Source organism: Battus philenor, unplaced genomic scaffold (assembly GCF_028537555.1).
Source record: "Battus philenor isolate CCGP_79_NKW_IND1 unplaced genomic scaffold, ilBatPhil1.0.hap1 SCAF_5, whole genome shotgun sequence".
In the NCBI taxonomy this organism is placed as follows: Eukaryota; Metazoa; Arthropoda; class Insecta; order Lepidoptera; family Papilionidae; genus Battus; species Battus philenor.
This window is the reverse complement of record NW_027181715.1, coordinates 3,777,520-3,793,469: the sequence shown is the minus strand read 5'-3', so window position 1 is coordinate 3,793,469 and position 15,950 is coordinate 3,777,520. Positions and strand designations below refer to the sequence as shown.

At 30.0% G+C, this 15,950-nt stretch overlaps 4 protein-coding genes across 6 annotated transcripts; 2 read left to right on the top strand and 2 right to left on the bottom strand.

The window, feature by feature from the left end:
* The first annotated feature begins 655 nt into the window (after positions 1 to 655).
* Positions 656 to 9,058, top strand: LOC137929439 (SET and MYND domain-containing protein 4-like). The gene is made up of 7 exons (XM_068772388.1): positions 656 to 1,090; positions 1,981 to 2,176; positions 2,244 to 2,603; positions 3,250 to 3,891; positions 3,969 to 4,184; positions 5,079 to 5,202; positions 8,797 to 9,058. The coding sequence occupies exons 1-7, from the start codon at positions 769 to 771 to the stop codon at positions 8,986 to 8,988; spliced, it is 2,052 nt and encodes a 683-aa protein (XP_068628489.1). The 5' UTR covers positions 656 to 768; the 3' UTR covers positions 8,989 to 9,058.
* LOC137929440 (dynein light chain Tctex-type protein 2B-like) lies at positions 6,142 to 9,439 on the bottom strand. 3 transcript variants are annotated; one of them, XM_068772389.1, is made up of 5 exons: positions 9,375 to 9,439; positions 8,283 to 8,322; positions 7,402 to 7,525; positions 6,831 to 6,980; positions 6,142 to 6,371 (listed from the first exon to the last, which is right to left on the bottom strand). In XM_068772389.1, exons 2-5 carry the CDS (start codon positions 8,299 to 8,301, stop codon positions 6,206 to 6,208), a joined length of 459 nt encoding a protein of 152 aa, XP_068628490.1. In that variant the 5' UTR covers positions 8,302 to 8,322; positions 9,375 to 9,439; the 3' UTR covers positions 6,142 to 6,205. The 3 variants fall into 3 exon arrangements, with proteins under 3 accessions (XP_068628490.1, XP_068628491.1, XP_068628492.1); XM_068772390.1 differs by lacking the exon at positions 9,375 to 9,439 and adding an exon at positions 9,203 to 9,365 and having other exon boundaries at positions 8,283 to 8,321; XM_068772391.1 differs by lacking the exon at positions 9,375 to 9,439 and adding an exon at positions 9,108 to 9,175 and having other exon boundaries at positions 8,283 to 8,321.
* Positions 9,440 to 9,880: 441 nt separating this feature from the next.
* On the top strand, positions 9,881 to 12,939 carry Sin1 (SAPK-interacting protein 1). Its single transcript, XM_068772555.1, has 6 exons — positions 9,881 to 10,313; positions 10,551 to 10,940; positions 11,041 to 11,381; positions 11,526 to 11,713; positions 11,817 to 11,952; positions 12,434 to 12,939. Exons 1-6 carry the CDS (start codon positions 9,985 to 9,987, stop codon positions 12,631 to 12,633), a joined length of 1,584 nt encoding a protein of 527 aa, XP_068628656.1. The 5' UTR covers positions 9,881 to 9,984; the 3' UTR covers positions 12,634 to 12,939.
* A 727-nt stretch (positions 12,940 to 13,666) lies between these two features.
* Positions 13,667 to 15,509, bottom strand: LOC137929739 (uncharacterized). Its single transcript, XM_068772811.1, has 5 exons — positions 15,356 to 15,509; positions 15,167 to 15,284; positions 14,965 to 15,052; positions 14,803 to 14,886; positions 13,667 to 14,603 (listed from the first exon to the last, which is right to left on the bottom strand). Exons 2-5 carry the CDS (start codon positions 15,261 to 15,263, stop codon positions 14,342 to 14,344), a joined length of 531 nt encoding a protein of 176 aa, XP_068628912.1. The 5' UTR covers positions 15,264 to 15,284; positions 15,356 to 15,509; the 3' UTR covers positions 13,667 to 14,341.
* Between the last annotated feature and the right edge of the window lie 441 nt (positions 15,510 to 15,950).

Sequence of the window (15,950 nt, the reverse complement as noted above, 5' to 3'; positions counted from 1 at the left end):
ATTAAATTAATAGGAAATTGAAAATCAGTTTGCAAACAGTTTTGTTCGCGATGATCAAACATAAAATATTAGGATGGTAACACAAATTGTTTCCAAATTAATAACGTATGGAATTTTATGGACAAATTCTAGACTTTATTACGCATGTATATTACACCATAAATAATATTTGGTCACTATGACAGATATTGGTTTTACTATCACCGCCTTTCAAAAGAGCATATTGATAAATTCATTACAGATATGCCTTAACAATGTAGATATTTATATGATAGATATTACTCAATAACACATATAACTTTGTCTTTATATATAAACTTATGACAAACATACTTAGCATCTTTATCATACAGCAACGGAGGATTTTAACAGCACATTAAGAAGTAACACTTCAAGTAAAACAAAATAAAAGTTCTTACTTAGGGAAATAGTAAAAAATAAATATAATCAATAATTTTAACTGATATGTTATGTAATTAAAATTGAATAAAAATTTATACTGTTTAGTTTCCTAACTCATGCATGAAACAATATCATTACATTTTGGTGTAGTAAAATATAGTACAAAAGTAGAGCTGTGAGCCGAGAGAAGCGATGAACGGATCGTGGTCCAATTTTAAAAATAGATATACTGAACAATCTACGTCGTCAGAGAGCCGGCTTTCTCGAACCCGCTGTTAATAACCTTAAATTATTTTCTTAAATGTTTAATTTTTAAGAGTGTTAATAGATTATTATTACAAAAAAAATATATAAAAATAAGTAGATATGACTGAAAACGCGATATTTTTCAAGAAATTTCACGATGCAATAAATAAAAATCTGGACAATGTGACGAGAAATAATTTCGCCAATTTGGAATCTAATTCAAAACGGGTTTCATATTTAAATAGCTTATCAGCTATAAAGTCTTACAATTTGTATTCTGATATCGCTGAAAATCAAGCAGGCGGTGAGTTGTTCGTGAAAAAGGACTTGGAAAAAGCGCGCCAGTTAAAGGATAAAGGAAATCAAGCAGTCCAAAAAGGGGATTGGGCGCAGGCATTACAATGTTACAGCCAAAGCATAATTTCACTCCCACAAAAAGAAAGTAAGTATTATTGTAGTAAACATATATTTACATACTTTATATAAATTTCCAGGTATTTTAACCTACTGTTTTTAAAACATTAAAAAGACTACGCATCTATTCGCATAATAATCAGAAGTTTATTAACTAGTTAGAGGTCTCTCGTCCGTAATAAACCGTCCATTCTGCATTCCACTATAAAAGATGCCACAAGAAGATAATTAATATTAGAATTTTATAATGGCACAATTTTCTTAGCACAACCTTAAGAAATAATACATGGTAAATTATTTACATTTTAACATTAGATTAAGGATGTACTTGTTGTAAATTTTCACTTGAAAGTTTTCTAATGTTTTTGATCACATGATTTGGCGACTATATTAGAAACTACATACTTTATAATTATCACTTACAACATCCAATCAATCATGTTTCCGGTTTTCTAAATCGGTTTTAATTACATGTTTCATCCGCTAGTTTAGCGACAGAAAGTGAAATTGTTAGAACATTAACCTTAGTAGTTTCTTGTACTATCTTTTATCAAAAATTATAACTCTTATTAATATTAATTCTGAATGATTAAAAAAATTAAGCCATAACGTCCTCTACAGGATGGTTGATTATGGCTATAAAAGCTTTGAGAAGATAAAAGTATAGCTCGTTTGCAGTCAATTAATATATGGTACACCTTATCCGAATATCAATAGTTTAAAAATTTTAAATAACGTAATGATAATATTGTTAGAAAGAACGTTGTCAAAATTCGAATTATTGCATATCAAAATTAGTTTTGCTTACAAATGAGCTGTACATTCACCACTTTGAAAGTATTACACCTCTAACTAATAAACATGCTTTAATATACAAAAATGATTAATAAAAAAATAACCATACAAATTTAATAACAGCAGAAGAACTTTCGATTCTTTACGCAAATCGTTCAGCTGCCCTCAGTCATCTAGAGCAGCATGAAGAAACATTGTCGGATATTAACCGCTGTCTATCGCTGGGATATCCACGACATTTAAGATATAAAGTATGCGAACGAAGAGCCAGGACGCTGCTCGTTGTGAAAAGAAATCAAGAAGCCATTACTGCTTTCCAGTAAGTTATTGTAATTTGTTACCACAGAAAATTATTTATACCTGAATAAAATTAAATATATTCACAGAGACACCATAACCGCACTAGATGAAGCAAACAATTTAAACAAAGAACGAAGGCAAAAAATACGTACAGATGCCAAATTGATGTTGGAAATTTTAAACAAAGGACTATCGTTAGCTGGTAACCCAAAAGACCCAGAACCTTTGAGGAAAACACCTCCGAAACCAAAGCTACCAGCAAAGAATAATCCTCAATACCCAGCCGCCTCTGAAGCGATTCAAATAGACTATGATGAAGTAAAAGGGAGATATGCGACTGCCACGAGAGATATACAAGCCGGAGAATCTTTACTAATAGAGAAACCTTTCAGTGGAGTTTTATTAGGAGAATACTCTAAGACTCACTGTCAACACTGTTTTACGAAGTAAGTAAATATATTATTTACTACTTTAAATGTTTTCTGGTTTGAAATCTACAGGATATAATTAATTATAAATGTTAAAGCTCATTTGTCAGAAAAATGCCTAAAAACTTTACACCTATTTCCAATCGCCCTGTATAGTGTTCACATTAAAATATTTTACATTAATTTATTCTTTCTTTTGGATAGTGTTGCTCATTTGTTAACAAAAAACCTTTTACATTTTTTTCCAATCACCCTGTATAAAGTAATCACTTTGTTACATTAATTTATTTTTTCTATTGGAATACGACAGGACAATATCTTCTGGCAATACAAAGTCTACAAGGACACATAGTAAACAATAATTTTAATTTGACGTAATCAGAATTTTAAAAAATGCTTAACATTACTTTGTTTACTATTCTCTTAAATTATTGATTTTTGGATAGGGTGTAACATAGATTAATCTACACCAATTTAACTATACATTCTCTTCTTTAAAGCCTTTACCTCTATTTCTCATCATTCCGTACATATACGCAACCAAATATAACGATATGTTGACTGTTGTATGAAATCATCAAATAATAATCACCGTCCAACAGACATGTTTTAGAACATAAATAAATAGATAAGCCAATTGATTCTTCGGTGTTTTAATTTACAGATGCTTCATTCCGCTTCCATGTCCAAAATGCCCCAACGTAATCTTCTGCAGCGAGAAATGTTCAGATGTCGCTCAAAAAACTTACCACCGCTACGAGTGCCATTTTTTGCCGCTTCTGTGGAAATCTGGTTGTTCAATCACTTGTCACATAGCTCTACGAATGATTACACAGACCACAAAGGAGTATTTCACTGAGATAAACGCAAAAATTGAAGAAAAACCTACAGGAGTCTACAAAACAAGCGATTATAGAAACATATACCATCTCGTGGCCCACGAAGATAAGAGGACTAAGCAAGATTTTCTGCACAGAACTCAAATTGCGATATTTCTACTTAAATTAATAGAAATCAGTGGTTATTTCGATGGAAAGCCGAAAGAGAAACCGATTGAGATAGATGAACTTAAATCAATGGCTATAAATGATCAATATAAAGATGACGTTGAGTTAATTGGAGGTTTCCTATTGAAGAACCTCCAAGTTCTTCAATTTAATGCTCACGAAGTTTTTGAGTTACAATGTCCGAAACCAAAAGTGGGAAAGAATGTTATTAAGCATAATGGAAAGTCAGTGTTCTTGGCCGGTGCCGTTTTTCCTACTCTTGCTTTGTTCAATCATTCTTGTGATCCTAGTGTAGTAAGGTAAGTATTGATCATTTTTATTAGATAGGGTTAATCACGATAATTATAAATTACTTGATTTATTTTATTTCCTACAGATATTTTTGTGGACCGTACATTGTTGTAAGAGCAGTCAAGAACATTAAAAAAGGCGAAGAAGTGGCCGAGAACTACGGGCCTATTTTTACAACAGTACCTAAAGAAAAGCGACAAGCGATCCTTAAAGAACAGTACTGGTTCGACTGCTCCTGTGTACCGTGTCAAGACAACTGGCCATTGTACGAGGAAATGACTGAAAATTACATGAGATTTAAGTAAGTGTTCATAAATAATAATTTAATTTTTTTGTTTGTTGTGTTTGTCAAGCCCTGTCCTTGAAGACAAACGTTTAAAGCATTACATTTGTTCATTTTTGTTGTTTTTCATTTAAGCCTGAGCGTTTTTTACATATATTTTACATTTCTTTTAATTAGGACTACAGACCTATAGACTTTTTTTATTTGTTTGAATGGCCTCCGTTATCAGGTGTCTCTCGTTCCCCTATCTTGTGGAAGGACAGGGTCATTTCTTTTTGTTTAATAATTTTTTACGCATCTTTTTTTCCGCACCCTACATCCATTCATCTTAAGTTCTTTCATTCTATTTCTTAATTTCTACATTTCGTCTGTCTTACCCTTTCATTCCATTTCCTTCTTTACCGATTTCTTTCTTCCGTCACCTAATTCCTTAGTTTTACAATTTTTTTTATGTTACAAAATTTTGTTTTACAGTTATTATTTTGTTTACAATTAATTTTTTATTTGGTTTTACATTTTTTCTCGAGTCTTATTTCGTTCCATTATATCTTTCACAATTTTTCTACACAGTTTTATGAATTTAGGTCTCGTATTTTCATCTCTTATTAGTTAAGCTATCGTTTCTTCGTCAACCTTCATGCCTATACCAATAGACTTTTTTTTTATTTTTATTTGTACTACCAAAAGTTATTTGCCTTTCGCATTCCAATACAAAAAATTATAAGATACATTTCAGTTATAACTTTATATAGGCTAATTGGAAATGTATGTTAAAGTTTATTGTAAAGAAAGTTTTCTTAAAAAAATTAAGTCTGAGTCCTAGACTGCTGTGTATAATAATTTCATTGTGTAAAAAAAGAATTATTATGTGCAAGCTATATCTAGTTTTTACCCTATTTATTTTTTTCACAGATGTGATTCGGACAATCCTTGTTCGAACGTTGTACCTGTGCCGTACGATTGCCAAGAGTTTATGTTGAAATGTGGTTTATGCGAACAATACACTAACATCTTAAAGGGGCTAAAGTCACTACAGGTGAGACAATCTACAGTTGCGGAAAGAATTATAAATATTTTCTTAGGATTTTTAAAGTAATTAAGAGTGTCACAATTTTTAATATCACAGATGACACATAACATAAGAATGACATAAGAAAATCTCTTGGGTTTATATTTATGATATTACAGATGACATATAAATTAAAAAATAATTAAATTAAATAGTGGGTAGCCAAGAACGCTGGTAGTAATAAGATTTAGTGGAGGCCACTTCAAACAGAGGCTTGTCCTTCTGTGTGGAATGAAATTGTAGTAAGTAGCGGTCCGGACCGAGATTCCCAGAAAGCCCTTGACCTACGCTAACAGAGGTTTTTGTCTAACCCTCTGTACCCTACCTACACAAACCGCGGACTCTACATGTGTAATTTGAAGAGGAGTGTAAGCCAGTAAAAAATATTATTTGGGAACTAAGACTTATGATGGAGTATTGATACACAACATCTCAGATCTAATAATTTTATTTAAAAAAACTTTCGATTAACTAGTTTTATATCCTATTTAATGCTGCAAGTATCATACAAAAACCTAGTTTTTCTTTAAAAATCTCAGAATTTTTTGCAAATGTCTCAGGCATGAACGAGTTATTTTTTCTTTTGCATTAAAGTATTTTTACACTATTTTTGTAAATATTTTATTATATAGGTAAAATAATACATTGCTTTGCAAAGAAATTTTTTGTCCCCTAGTCTGTGGCGATCATCGATACTCCATACTATCAGTCTAAGACCTTTATAAGTATATCATACATATATTGCTGTAACACTTCGCCTAAAATTTAAAGTGAATAATAATTCGAATATGAATGATAATGAAAAAATTTATGCTTCATTTTTTTAATTATAATAAGTGAAAAATCTTAAGTCGTTCACCAAAAACTTGATACAAGACACACAAATAACTAAATACTCAAAATATTTAAGTGCACTTTATTAATTATCAACTAATATTAATTTACAAAATACCTATCACACAATGTATAACTAGTACATATAAACTCCGTAGACAACAGTATAGCAGAACATGGTGTCATTTCGGTATAAGTCATCAACATAATTGTCCGTCTCAGGATCCCAGATGCACCTCTGTCCACACTTCACACCAGCTCCCTTCATTTCAATAATTGTTGATTGAGCTAATATCTTGTACCTAGAACATAAAAAATATAACTGCCTGTCTATCAAATTACTTTATCTGATTAGACAAAGTTAAAAGCCCTCAATGCATGCATTTTGATGGAAATAGAAAATGAAAAGGAGGTTCTTAGTAAAAAAAAGTGGTAAGATCAGAATTATACCAATGACCACTCTATAAAATAAGAAAAGATTTTTTTTATTTTGTCGAAGTTAAATGCTGTTTCATCTGCCAGAGCAATTATAGTTTCATCAGAATCTGAATATAATTTTTAGTGACAAACCAAGCCTAAGTCCCCTTGTGAAATCTTTGTACCTAGTCGCTTAGCGGACAATTTTCTGACGCAAAATAAGCGCATTGTCGCTTGGTTGTAGAAACCAATTCCGATGCTAGAACCACTCCGGATTGTCACCCAAAGCAAAACCGATTTTAATGAAATGAACTTTTGAATGTATTCCAAGTAACTCAACATACCTTTTCATGTCAAGTTCTTGCACTCTCTGACGTACTGCGTTTGCTATACTTTTGGCCCATTTAGGTGCTTGGTCTGCACGATACTGCCGACCCATTAATTGTTCCTTCATTGTAATATTTATAATATCGCGCACATTCTGAGCCTGGAATCTGAAATTGACATTGAGAGAAAATTTGTTATAGGCTCTTTAACACATATTTTGGTTTCCATTCCTAACATAATTAGCTATAAGTTTACCAAGCTGTAAATGAATAGGAAAAAACATATGATGTGAACTTCAAAAAAAAATATATAAAAAAATATATAGAAGAGACACAGATACTTTGAGTCCCAAGGCTATAAGCAAAAAAGTTGAGTGCTCTGTGACAAGCTGAGTGTGCGCTCTTCTGAGACATCTGCTCAATTGTATATTGATTACTGACTACTTATTCAATTCCAGTATCATTTCAATGATATGATTAAAGTAATTACTGTATGTAGTATACTAGCGCATATATAATACATGTAGTTAATTTTTAAATCATATCACAAGTAAAGATTTAAACTACAAAAATAGAAATTTAATCACACCTCTCACCAAGCCCTGGTCTCACTTCATATTTTGCCGGTTCCAGAAGTTTTTCTGTCTCTATTGGACTTAAGTCTGTTCCACTTTCAACACCTTCAACTGCAGCCTCTTCAGCATCTTCTACCACTGAAATTAATAAAATTACCATTTATGTACAATTTTTAAATGTCAAATATTTTTATAGGCTTTATTGTTTAAAAATAGCTAGGATATAATTCTTATAACAACTACTTACACTTGGCACCTATTTATTCATGACATAAACCCTCAGGCATATGTCGACTAGTACATTGATTACCAAACACTTTGTTTGAGATCTCAGGAGCAAAAGGAGTATTAAATGTGATAGGGCCATTAATAATATTCTACTATATTCAATTGATGTTAGATTCTGTTAGTCTTTCTGGTTTTTACAGCTCCTTCACTCACTATACTGACTTATTTACAATCACTTATTATAAGACACTAGTTGACCTGGCGAATTTCGTTGCACCTAGCAGTAAATTAATGAGTATATCTACTTATTCCTTTATTGTACTCAGATAACTAAATTTTTACGAAATTGTTTGGTCCAATTTTTAACATGGCCCACTTGTCTTTATATTTTTTAATAGATCATTACCAGTTTTTACTTACTTCTTATCTTGTTCCTGACAAAGACAATACAAAAACATATATCTTAAAAATTGGTGAACCTATTCTTGAGTTATAAATGGTGTAACTAACACAAAAATGCTTGAACACATGGATTCATTAAAAGTATCTAGATTAGAAGCTTTGAATGTTTTTTATTTATATTGAAAAGGTATTTGACATATTATATTGAAAAGACAAATATTGTTGAAAATTGTTTAAAACAAGATACATTTTCAAAAATTATTACCTTCATCCTCATCCGCCATTATAGATAGTTACTCTGCATCTGAGAATTAATTTTTATAAAAATTATATTAGCGCCAAATTAAATATCTGCTGTAACATTAAATCATTTCGTAATTAATATCTATACAGAGCACTCTCAAAACTAAACATATTTTTATTGCCATCACCATGGTTGCTTGTTGACAATCTAATAGTTACAGCAAGATTGATCAATAAAGGGTATTATTGCAATAAAGATTGCATATAAAGTAAATATGTATGGGATTAAATTCATTAGTAGTTATTAAAATTTATTTTTGTTTGCTGTCTATCCTTGCAGGCTTCATAATGCTAGAATTTATACTTTTCACGTTCACATAAATAAATTAATTAATGTAACATATTTCAGAGTAATCATTTTACACCAGATAATTTAAAGTAGGTGTAAAAGTTTTGAAAGTTTAGAAGCTTTTACACCAACATTCAATCAGTGTGAATACAACACCCTTCATATAAATAAATATAACTTGTTACAGGATACTGATATGATGTACAAACTCGGCAAGGCAGCAATGGAAGAAGGGAAATATGGTGATGCTATAAAGAAGTTCGTTGAAATGTTAAAGTTATATGATGCTACCCTTTCACCACCATATAAATCTTATTATGACTGCATGCAGGACTTAAGACGGTGTATGTTAGCAAAGGGCAATTACAGTATTGTTTAAATTTTAACTTAAGGTTGTTTTCTTTATTATTTTTCTCAATGTTTACATTTATTTTTAAATAAAGTAGCATACAAAATCTGTGTTTTTTTTTAAAACTATAGAAATAGGTGCGTCCGAACCTTGTACTTTTTAATACATCAATTACTGGCGATATTTCTATGAATACATTTATTATACGCATATAACATTTTTTTTTTAAAATTGGATAACAAACCAAATAATTTCGGTCCGCGAATATTTCAATAACAATGTTACTGTTATGTCTTAGAGATTAAACTCCGTTACAAAGTCTTCAGTTTTTTTATTTATTACGCATATATCTATTGCCAATATTGAATGTTATAAAGGTCAATTCTATTTCAACAATTTGTATTGAATGTTTTCCCAAAATTAAAAAATCCCAACGTCAAATGAGCCACCAAATGACACTGACATCTATTCCATATTCATCGGACAAAGTTAATCGTTGTCGTAGAAACACACCAAATCATAGGTTAAATAAGAAACGCAGCGACAACAACGAAATAATGGTTAAAGATCCCAATCCCTATGTTAAATATTTCTGTTTATTTGAAACAGAAATATTTAACATAAGAGCAAGATAACGCGTTCGGATCGATATAGATAGCCATTTTATCTTTACACATATTATTTATCAACAGTAAAATTTCGGATTGAGTACGAAAAGGAAACTCGCGTAAATAGCAAAATTCATTGTCAAATGTTATTTTTTTTAATTGAAAACTTTAAAAACTAAAACTTATTAAATATTAGTAGCTTTCAAATGTAAACAATTTTGTTTAAACATCATTGTCATAGTAATAAATAAAATCTATAATCTGTTACCAACTAACCATTCATCCTTCACAGATGAGACATAATAATATTTTGTTTGGGGATAATTTTGACATGTGTTTAATTTTGAGCCGCAAACCAGGACTCGTGAATATAAAACGAGATTAAATTAATCTTAGTTTAAATAAATAAGTTTTGACCATGGCTACATACGATAACAAAGTCTGGCTTTTAAAAAATATTAGAGATGCTTTCATTGCGACTGATGACACAGGTCTATGTGATATTGTGATGGCAGGTGAAGATTTTTCGAAAATATTCCAAAATAAAGCCATGGAGGAAAAGAAAAAATTCAAAGAGGGTGTTCTACAACAGCCCAGTACTAGTAAAATTAAAGAGTCGAGCTCTGACACTAACGATTTCAATGAACTTGTGACACAGTTTGATGCTTATCCTGATATGGAAGATAGTGAAGAAGATGACCTAATATGTGGCAGTTATATACGCCATGAAGACTTTTTACCACACAGGTAGATTTTTATCATTTTGTTGCCCTAACAGCAATATAAATTTTTCAAAAATATCTTAATATTTGTAATTTTTTTTATTGAAAACATTAGCAATAATAAAGTCACAATTTATTGTAAATTTCATACAATCTGTAACTAAATAAACTATTAATATAATTATAAATGACTTACTTGTGCTAATGGTCTCCATCTTCACATAGTGTTATTAGTTAACCATGTATAAATTTTAACTTATAGGCAAAGATCAAACACAACACTATGGCTCGATAAAAAAGAACAGGCGTTAAAGAAAGCAGCAAAAATCAAAGTTATAAAGTGGGAAGACGCACCCACTAAACTTACAGCTGATCAAATGTCTGAAACCTTTGCCAAAATGGAAGTTAAAAAGTTAGAAAAGCAGAAGTCACTTTTAGCTGAGCAGTTGGAGCATTGCCCTGATCTTCCTCATCGTCAATATCTGGAGTATGCAAAATTTGATGGAACAGCACAACTAGGGTTGCCAATTAAGTCATTTAAAATATTTATGACAATGCTACCAGAGAAGCATCAGAACTACCCGATAGTTGTGTGTGTTATTGCCAGTGCCAAAATTAAAGATTTGATTGGTTTTACATGCTATAAATACAGGTATTATGGCTTAATATTGACCTTAAAAATTTTGCTGTATATTTTACATACCTTAATGTAACTTTAAGTTAATACTTAAATTTATTGTAACTGTTTTCAGTATTGAACACCCAGAGATTACACTTGGTTCTGTGCATGACTATGGACTTTGTATAGCAGAGGATGATGGAGAGGTTGACTTGGCATTCCCCTGCTTGGATGCTAATGAGCCGTGTTCCAAATTTGGTTTTACCTGTCTTGGCCTCATTGACCTAAAAACCAAGATTATTATTGATAGAGCTACAGATTCAATTCCAGACTGCTCTGTTTTTAGCGGAGCTTTTCATGTCTTTCCAAAAGCTACAGAATCAGGACAGAGTCATCATAACACATCTAGACATAACACAGGAGGTAGCTCAACATCAGAGGCTGTTCGAAATGCTATTAGAGCTGTTAATGAAGGTATACTTAACCCTGGTTAAAGAAAAATTAATGCCAAATGAATTTTAAGAATGTTTTTTTATAAAGCTTATTAATAAAGCTGAATATTATCTATAGTATTTTCATAAAGAGGTGAACTATTAATAATAATAATTAATATTGCAGAAAGGAAAGCGGGAAGTTCAAATTTAGATAAAATTCAGTCACATATAATTGCAACTGAAGCTCCTCAGTGTAAAGCCTATAAAGTGCATTTGTTAAGAAAAGTAAGAACTAACATTTTGGTACAATTAGTCATATCATTGGACAGGATTGAAGTGGAACCTGTTGTCATACACAAACATCCTTTTTGGGTAAGAAATGAAAAATAATTATAAATTGTCTAAAATAATTTGTTACATGCAGTTTATGAATGAATAACATTTGGTTTATAAAATAAATCTTTTTTATTTCCAGTCAAGATCAAAATATTTCCTGCACAGCATAGACTCAGTAGCATGGTGTCAAATATTAGAGACAAAGGCTAATAAGACTACATTTAGAATTGTTTATTCACCTATTCACACTTCTTCTCTTAATGACTGCACAACAGGTAAAGTGATCAACTTTTTAAGTTAAAATACAAACAAATATTACCATTAAATAAACGCCAATTTAAAAAAAGATTTTTTTTAACTTATTTTTGTTGGTACTCTCATTAGTTCAGTGGTCCTAGTAGACCCTTAAGGGTTGATGGATGACTTGAGGGGAACTATGTTAGCATGACAAACAATGAGGGTTCACAATTTGTAAGTGGGGCTATAAAAATTTATCTGCTTCTGAGAGAAGAGAACTTAAATGTTGGCTTGAATGCCTATCAATGTAGGAAGATAAAATTTTAAAAAGCTTAATGACTCTTGTAAAAACTTTTATATTCCATATTCAATACAATCTGTAGACTTGCAAAGCACCACCATTGTCAATAATTTTATTATATGTATATTAAACAATCAATTCTGATTTTTTTTGTGACTTATGAGAAAAAGTCTTTCAGAGAACCTCTCCTCTTTATAATCATAGTTTAAACATTACAGGTAATTCCAATTTCTTCCATCCAAACACGACATATAAATGCCACGATTTTGAATGCGACCAAGAAACAGGCAAAGAAATTGTGGAGAAAATAAATACAATTCTCGATCTTAGAAATAGCCCCTGCCGCCGAGAGTACAAGACTGCCAAAGATAAAAAATTACAGACTAGACGAAGCTTTCATACTAAGCAAGCAAGTTGAGTTGTGGTAAAGAGACTGTTTTTAGTGTTAATATTAAATGCCATTAAAAGTTCCTGAACAACAATCTGATGATTTTGAAATGACTGAAATACTACATTACATACATAATCATAACAGTTGTATGAAAAATTTGCTCAGACATATGGTTTCTATTCCAGATATTTATTCATAATCAACCTATATTGTCATAAAATATTTCAATGTACCCTAGTTTGCTGTTTGTAGTAAATATTTGATACTTACACTGGTTCACCGGTCAAAATTTTATTAAATGTCTCTGAATAAAAAAGCAATAATAAGATTCATAACTTCCAGTTTATAATTTTTATATATATATATATATATATATATATATATATATATAAGAATACTGTAAAGATGTTGAATATTTGTATATTTGCATATGTATGTGACTCAATTTGTACACAGTTTCAGTTGATTAATACTTTTTATTTACTGCCTAATTTGAAAACTGTCACATTAATAAATAAGTCCTTATGCTTTTATTCTATGAATAAAATACCAGGCAATTTGTAATAATGGAATTTTACAATGAATTTATCCAGATATATAATAATTGTCTTTTACAAGTGGTTTAATGTAATTCTACAGTCTGAAAATGATTGAATTATACAATTTTAAGTTATAAAATGATTACTTTTTGTTTACTTGTAATTCATAATTGAATATTTGTACTAAATTGTAAATTATTATTAAATATTTAATAAATTGTTATTACTGATTAAAGATCTTTTTATTGGAACAACCAATACAGTTAAGTAAAAATATTTATTTTACTTAATTGCATTTACAGTAAACTTTGTGTATATCATCAATTAAGGCTTCATACATATATAATATAAATTTATTATACTTAAAATCAACAATCAATTAAATTTATTTATATTTATATATATATATGTCCTCAAAACAATCACCTTATTGGAACCTCTTTAATATTCCATTTTGTTAAATAACAATAAATGCAATATAACATAGGTACATCACATTTCTTTTTAGTCTTATTTTTGTTTTAAAATAGACATTAAAAAACTTTTTAAACAGATATTTTTAATAATGTGAATGAATTATTATATAAATAACAGTTGCATTGTTTTCAAAAGATTTTATTGGTAATATACTGTTAATGTACATTTAAAACTAAGTATTAGAATGTTTCTTAATATTTACAAGATCCATATATTTATAATTTACATTAGTAACATTTGAAGTTTCTTCTTTCTTATGACCAATGTTTGTGGCGACAAAGCACAAATGAAGAGCCATACATATTTACAGTAAAGCTGGTAGGCTCCCTCGGGAGCTTTGACTGGGGCCTTTATATTACCATATTTCACAGAGTCAAAAGGTCACTTAAAAAGCTCTAAGGTTATTTGAACAGTCCAAGAAGTGACTGTGTGGAAGAGCATTCTAATTTGTAGTTATAAGCTTGATTTGTGCTTATGAGAGCCAAAACAAAGCTCAATCAGTTTACTAGTATAAGTGTGAGAGAAACCTTAATATTAGTGTTTTATAAAATTATATTGCATGCAAGTTAACTAACTTTTCCAACATGGGTTTACTAGTACAAATATATACAATTTATAGTTAAGGCTATCTTTTGTTAATAAATCATTCTCTGTTGATAATTAACTTTCAATCTCATTTACACATTTTGTATATGATTATGTATGACTATTTTCATGTCTCATTCAATTCTGCTATTTTCAAGAACATTATCTGTAATTTCTTGAACTTTGTCTTCAATATTACTCAATATTACATCATCTAAATCAGATGCTCTTTTGTAAACAGCATGAGTCTTTTTAATTGATTCGTGCAGTTTTGTGAGGCTATCTGTGAGCTTTGATATACTGATTTTTCCATTTAAAAATTCAATGTCTTCATTTGATAATGATGAATAAGATATTTTTGATTTGCTAGTAGTTTTCACTGCCAACTGGTATTGCCTGAAAACAATGTTAGAACACAAGTGAGGTAACAGCTAGTATATTATAAAGAGTAATTATGATTTAAAAGTGACGCTTGATTTAATTAAATTTAAACAACTAGTTTACTCTAGTTAAAACTTGTATCATTAATTTCATTTTTAATAAATTGTTGTGTTAAATAATACATATAGTTTATTTGTTAACTTTTTTCACTTACTGCTTTAGGTCATGATATTTATTCTTCCTGTTGTTAACCTCTTTTTTCCATTGATCTTTTTCTGACAAAAGTTGATCATAATATCTGAAATTATAAAGTACAATCATTGTTACTGTTGATTGCTTTATTAATTTATATGCTGTTAAATTTATAAAACAATACCTTTGTAAGTGTTCATAGTGATTCTGGTTTGAATCGGGTACCTTATTGCAGTAATTTATTTCAAAATTTTCCAATACTGGTGCAGGAGCTATTAACAAATATTATTTTATTATTTAATATGTTTACGTTGAGTAAATATTAACCTACCTAGAGTAAATAATTAAAGTAACAGACACGACAATATAAATTACTTAAAACTCACCAATGGAATTTCTTCTTTCGAAAAATGTAGAACGTCTTCGTCGCGGTGGCGAACGAAATGACTGATTCGCTTCATGTTCACTCAAAGATTTTTCCATTGTAATTAATTTCCTTAAACACTATTTTATGATAAATTCAAAATTAAAAGAAAAAAAAACACTTAAATTCAAAATTATGAAAACAAACTGACATTACAAACCGACGCCGTAATACAGATAACGAATGTTGTTTTTTCCGTGACGGGTGGTCACTGTTTGCTTTTAGGCATTAAGTTTTTTTTAATCAATATTATTGGAATTGACAAAACATGCCTAGCCTAAACCATGAAGGTTAGACCAGGTTAGCCGGTTGCTATGCTCTTAAGTGTTTTGAGCAGCTGCTCTATGTAGATGAGCAAGCGCATTGACTTCAATTAGTGGACCTCGACTCAGACTATCATTCAATAAGATTTCAGCATTTCGATTCGAGTGTACCTGAGATGGCAAAATCAGTTTACATTTACTTTATTGTTACTGCTGTACTTACAAGTTCTAATCGTAGGACCAAACAGTTGGAAACATAACATTCTTATTGTGAACGTGCATAATTCAAAAATTTAAATTACAATTAAATAATAAGAAAATTATGCAAATAATAAAGGGCTATATTCAATAATTTTTACAATGAATATAACAGACAATCTTATGTTTAACATTGAACTCAATATAAAAAGTTGCTGTCCAAAATAATTATGCTCTATGAATAAAATTCGGTTAATATAGTGTTTAATTATAAATAGAATCTTG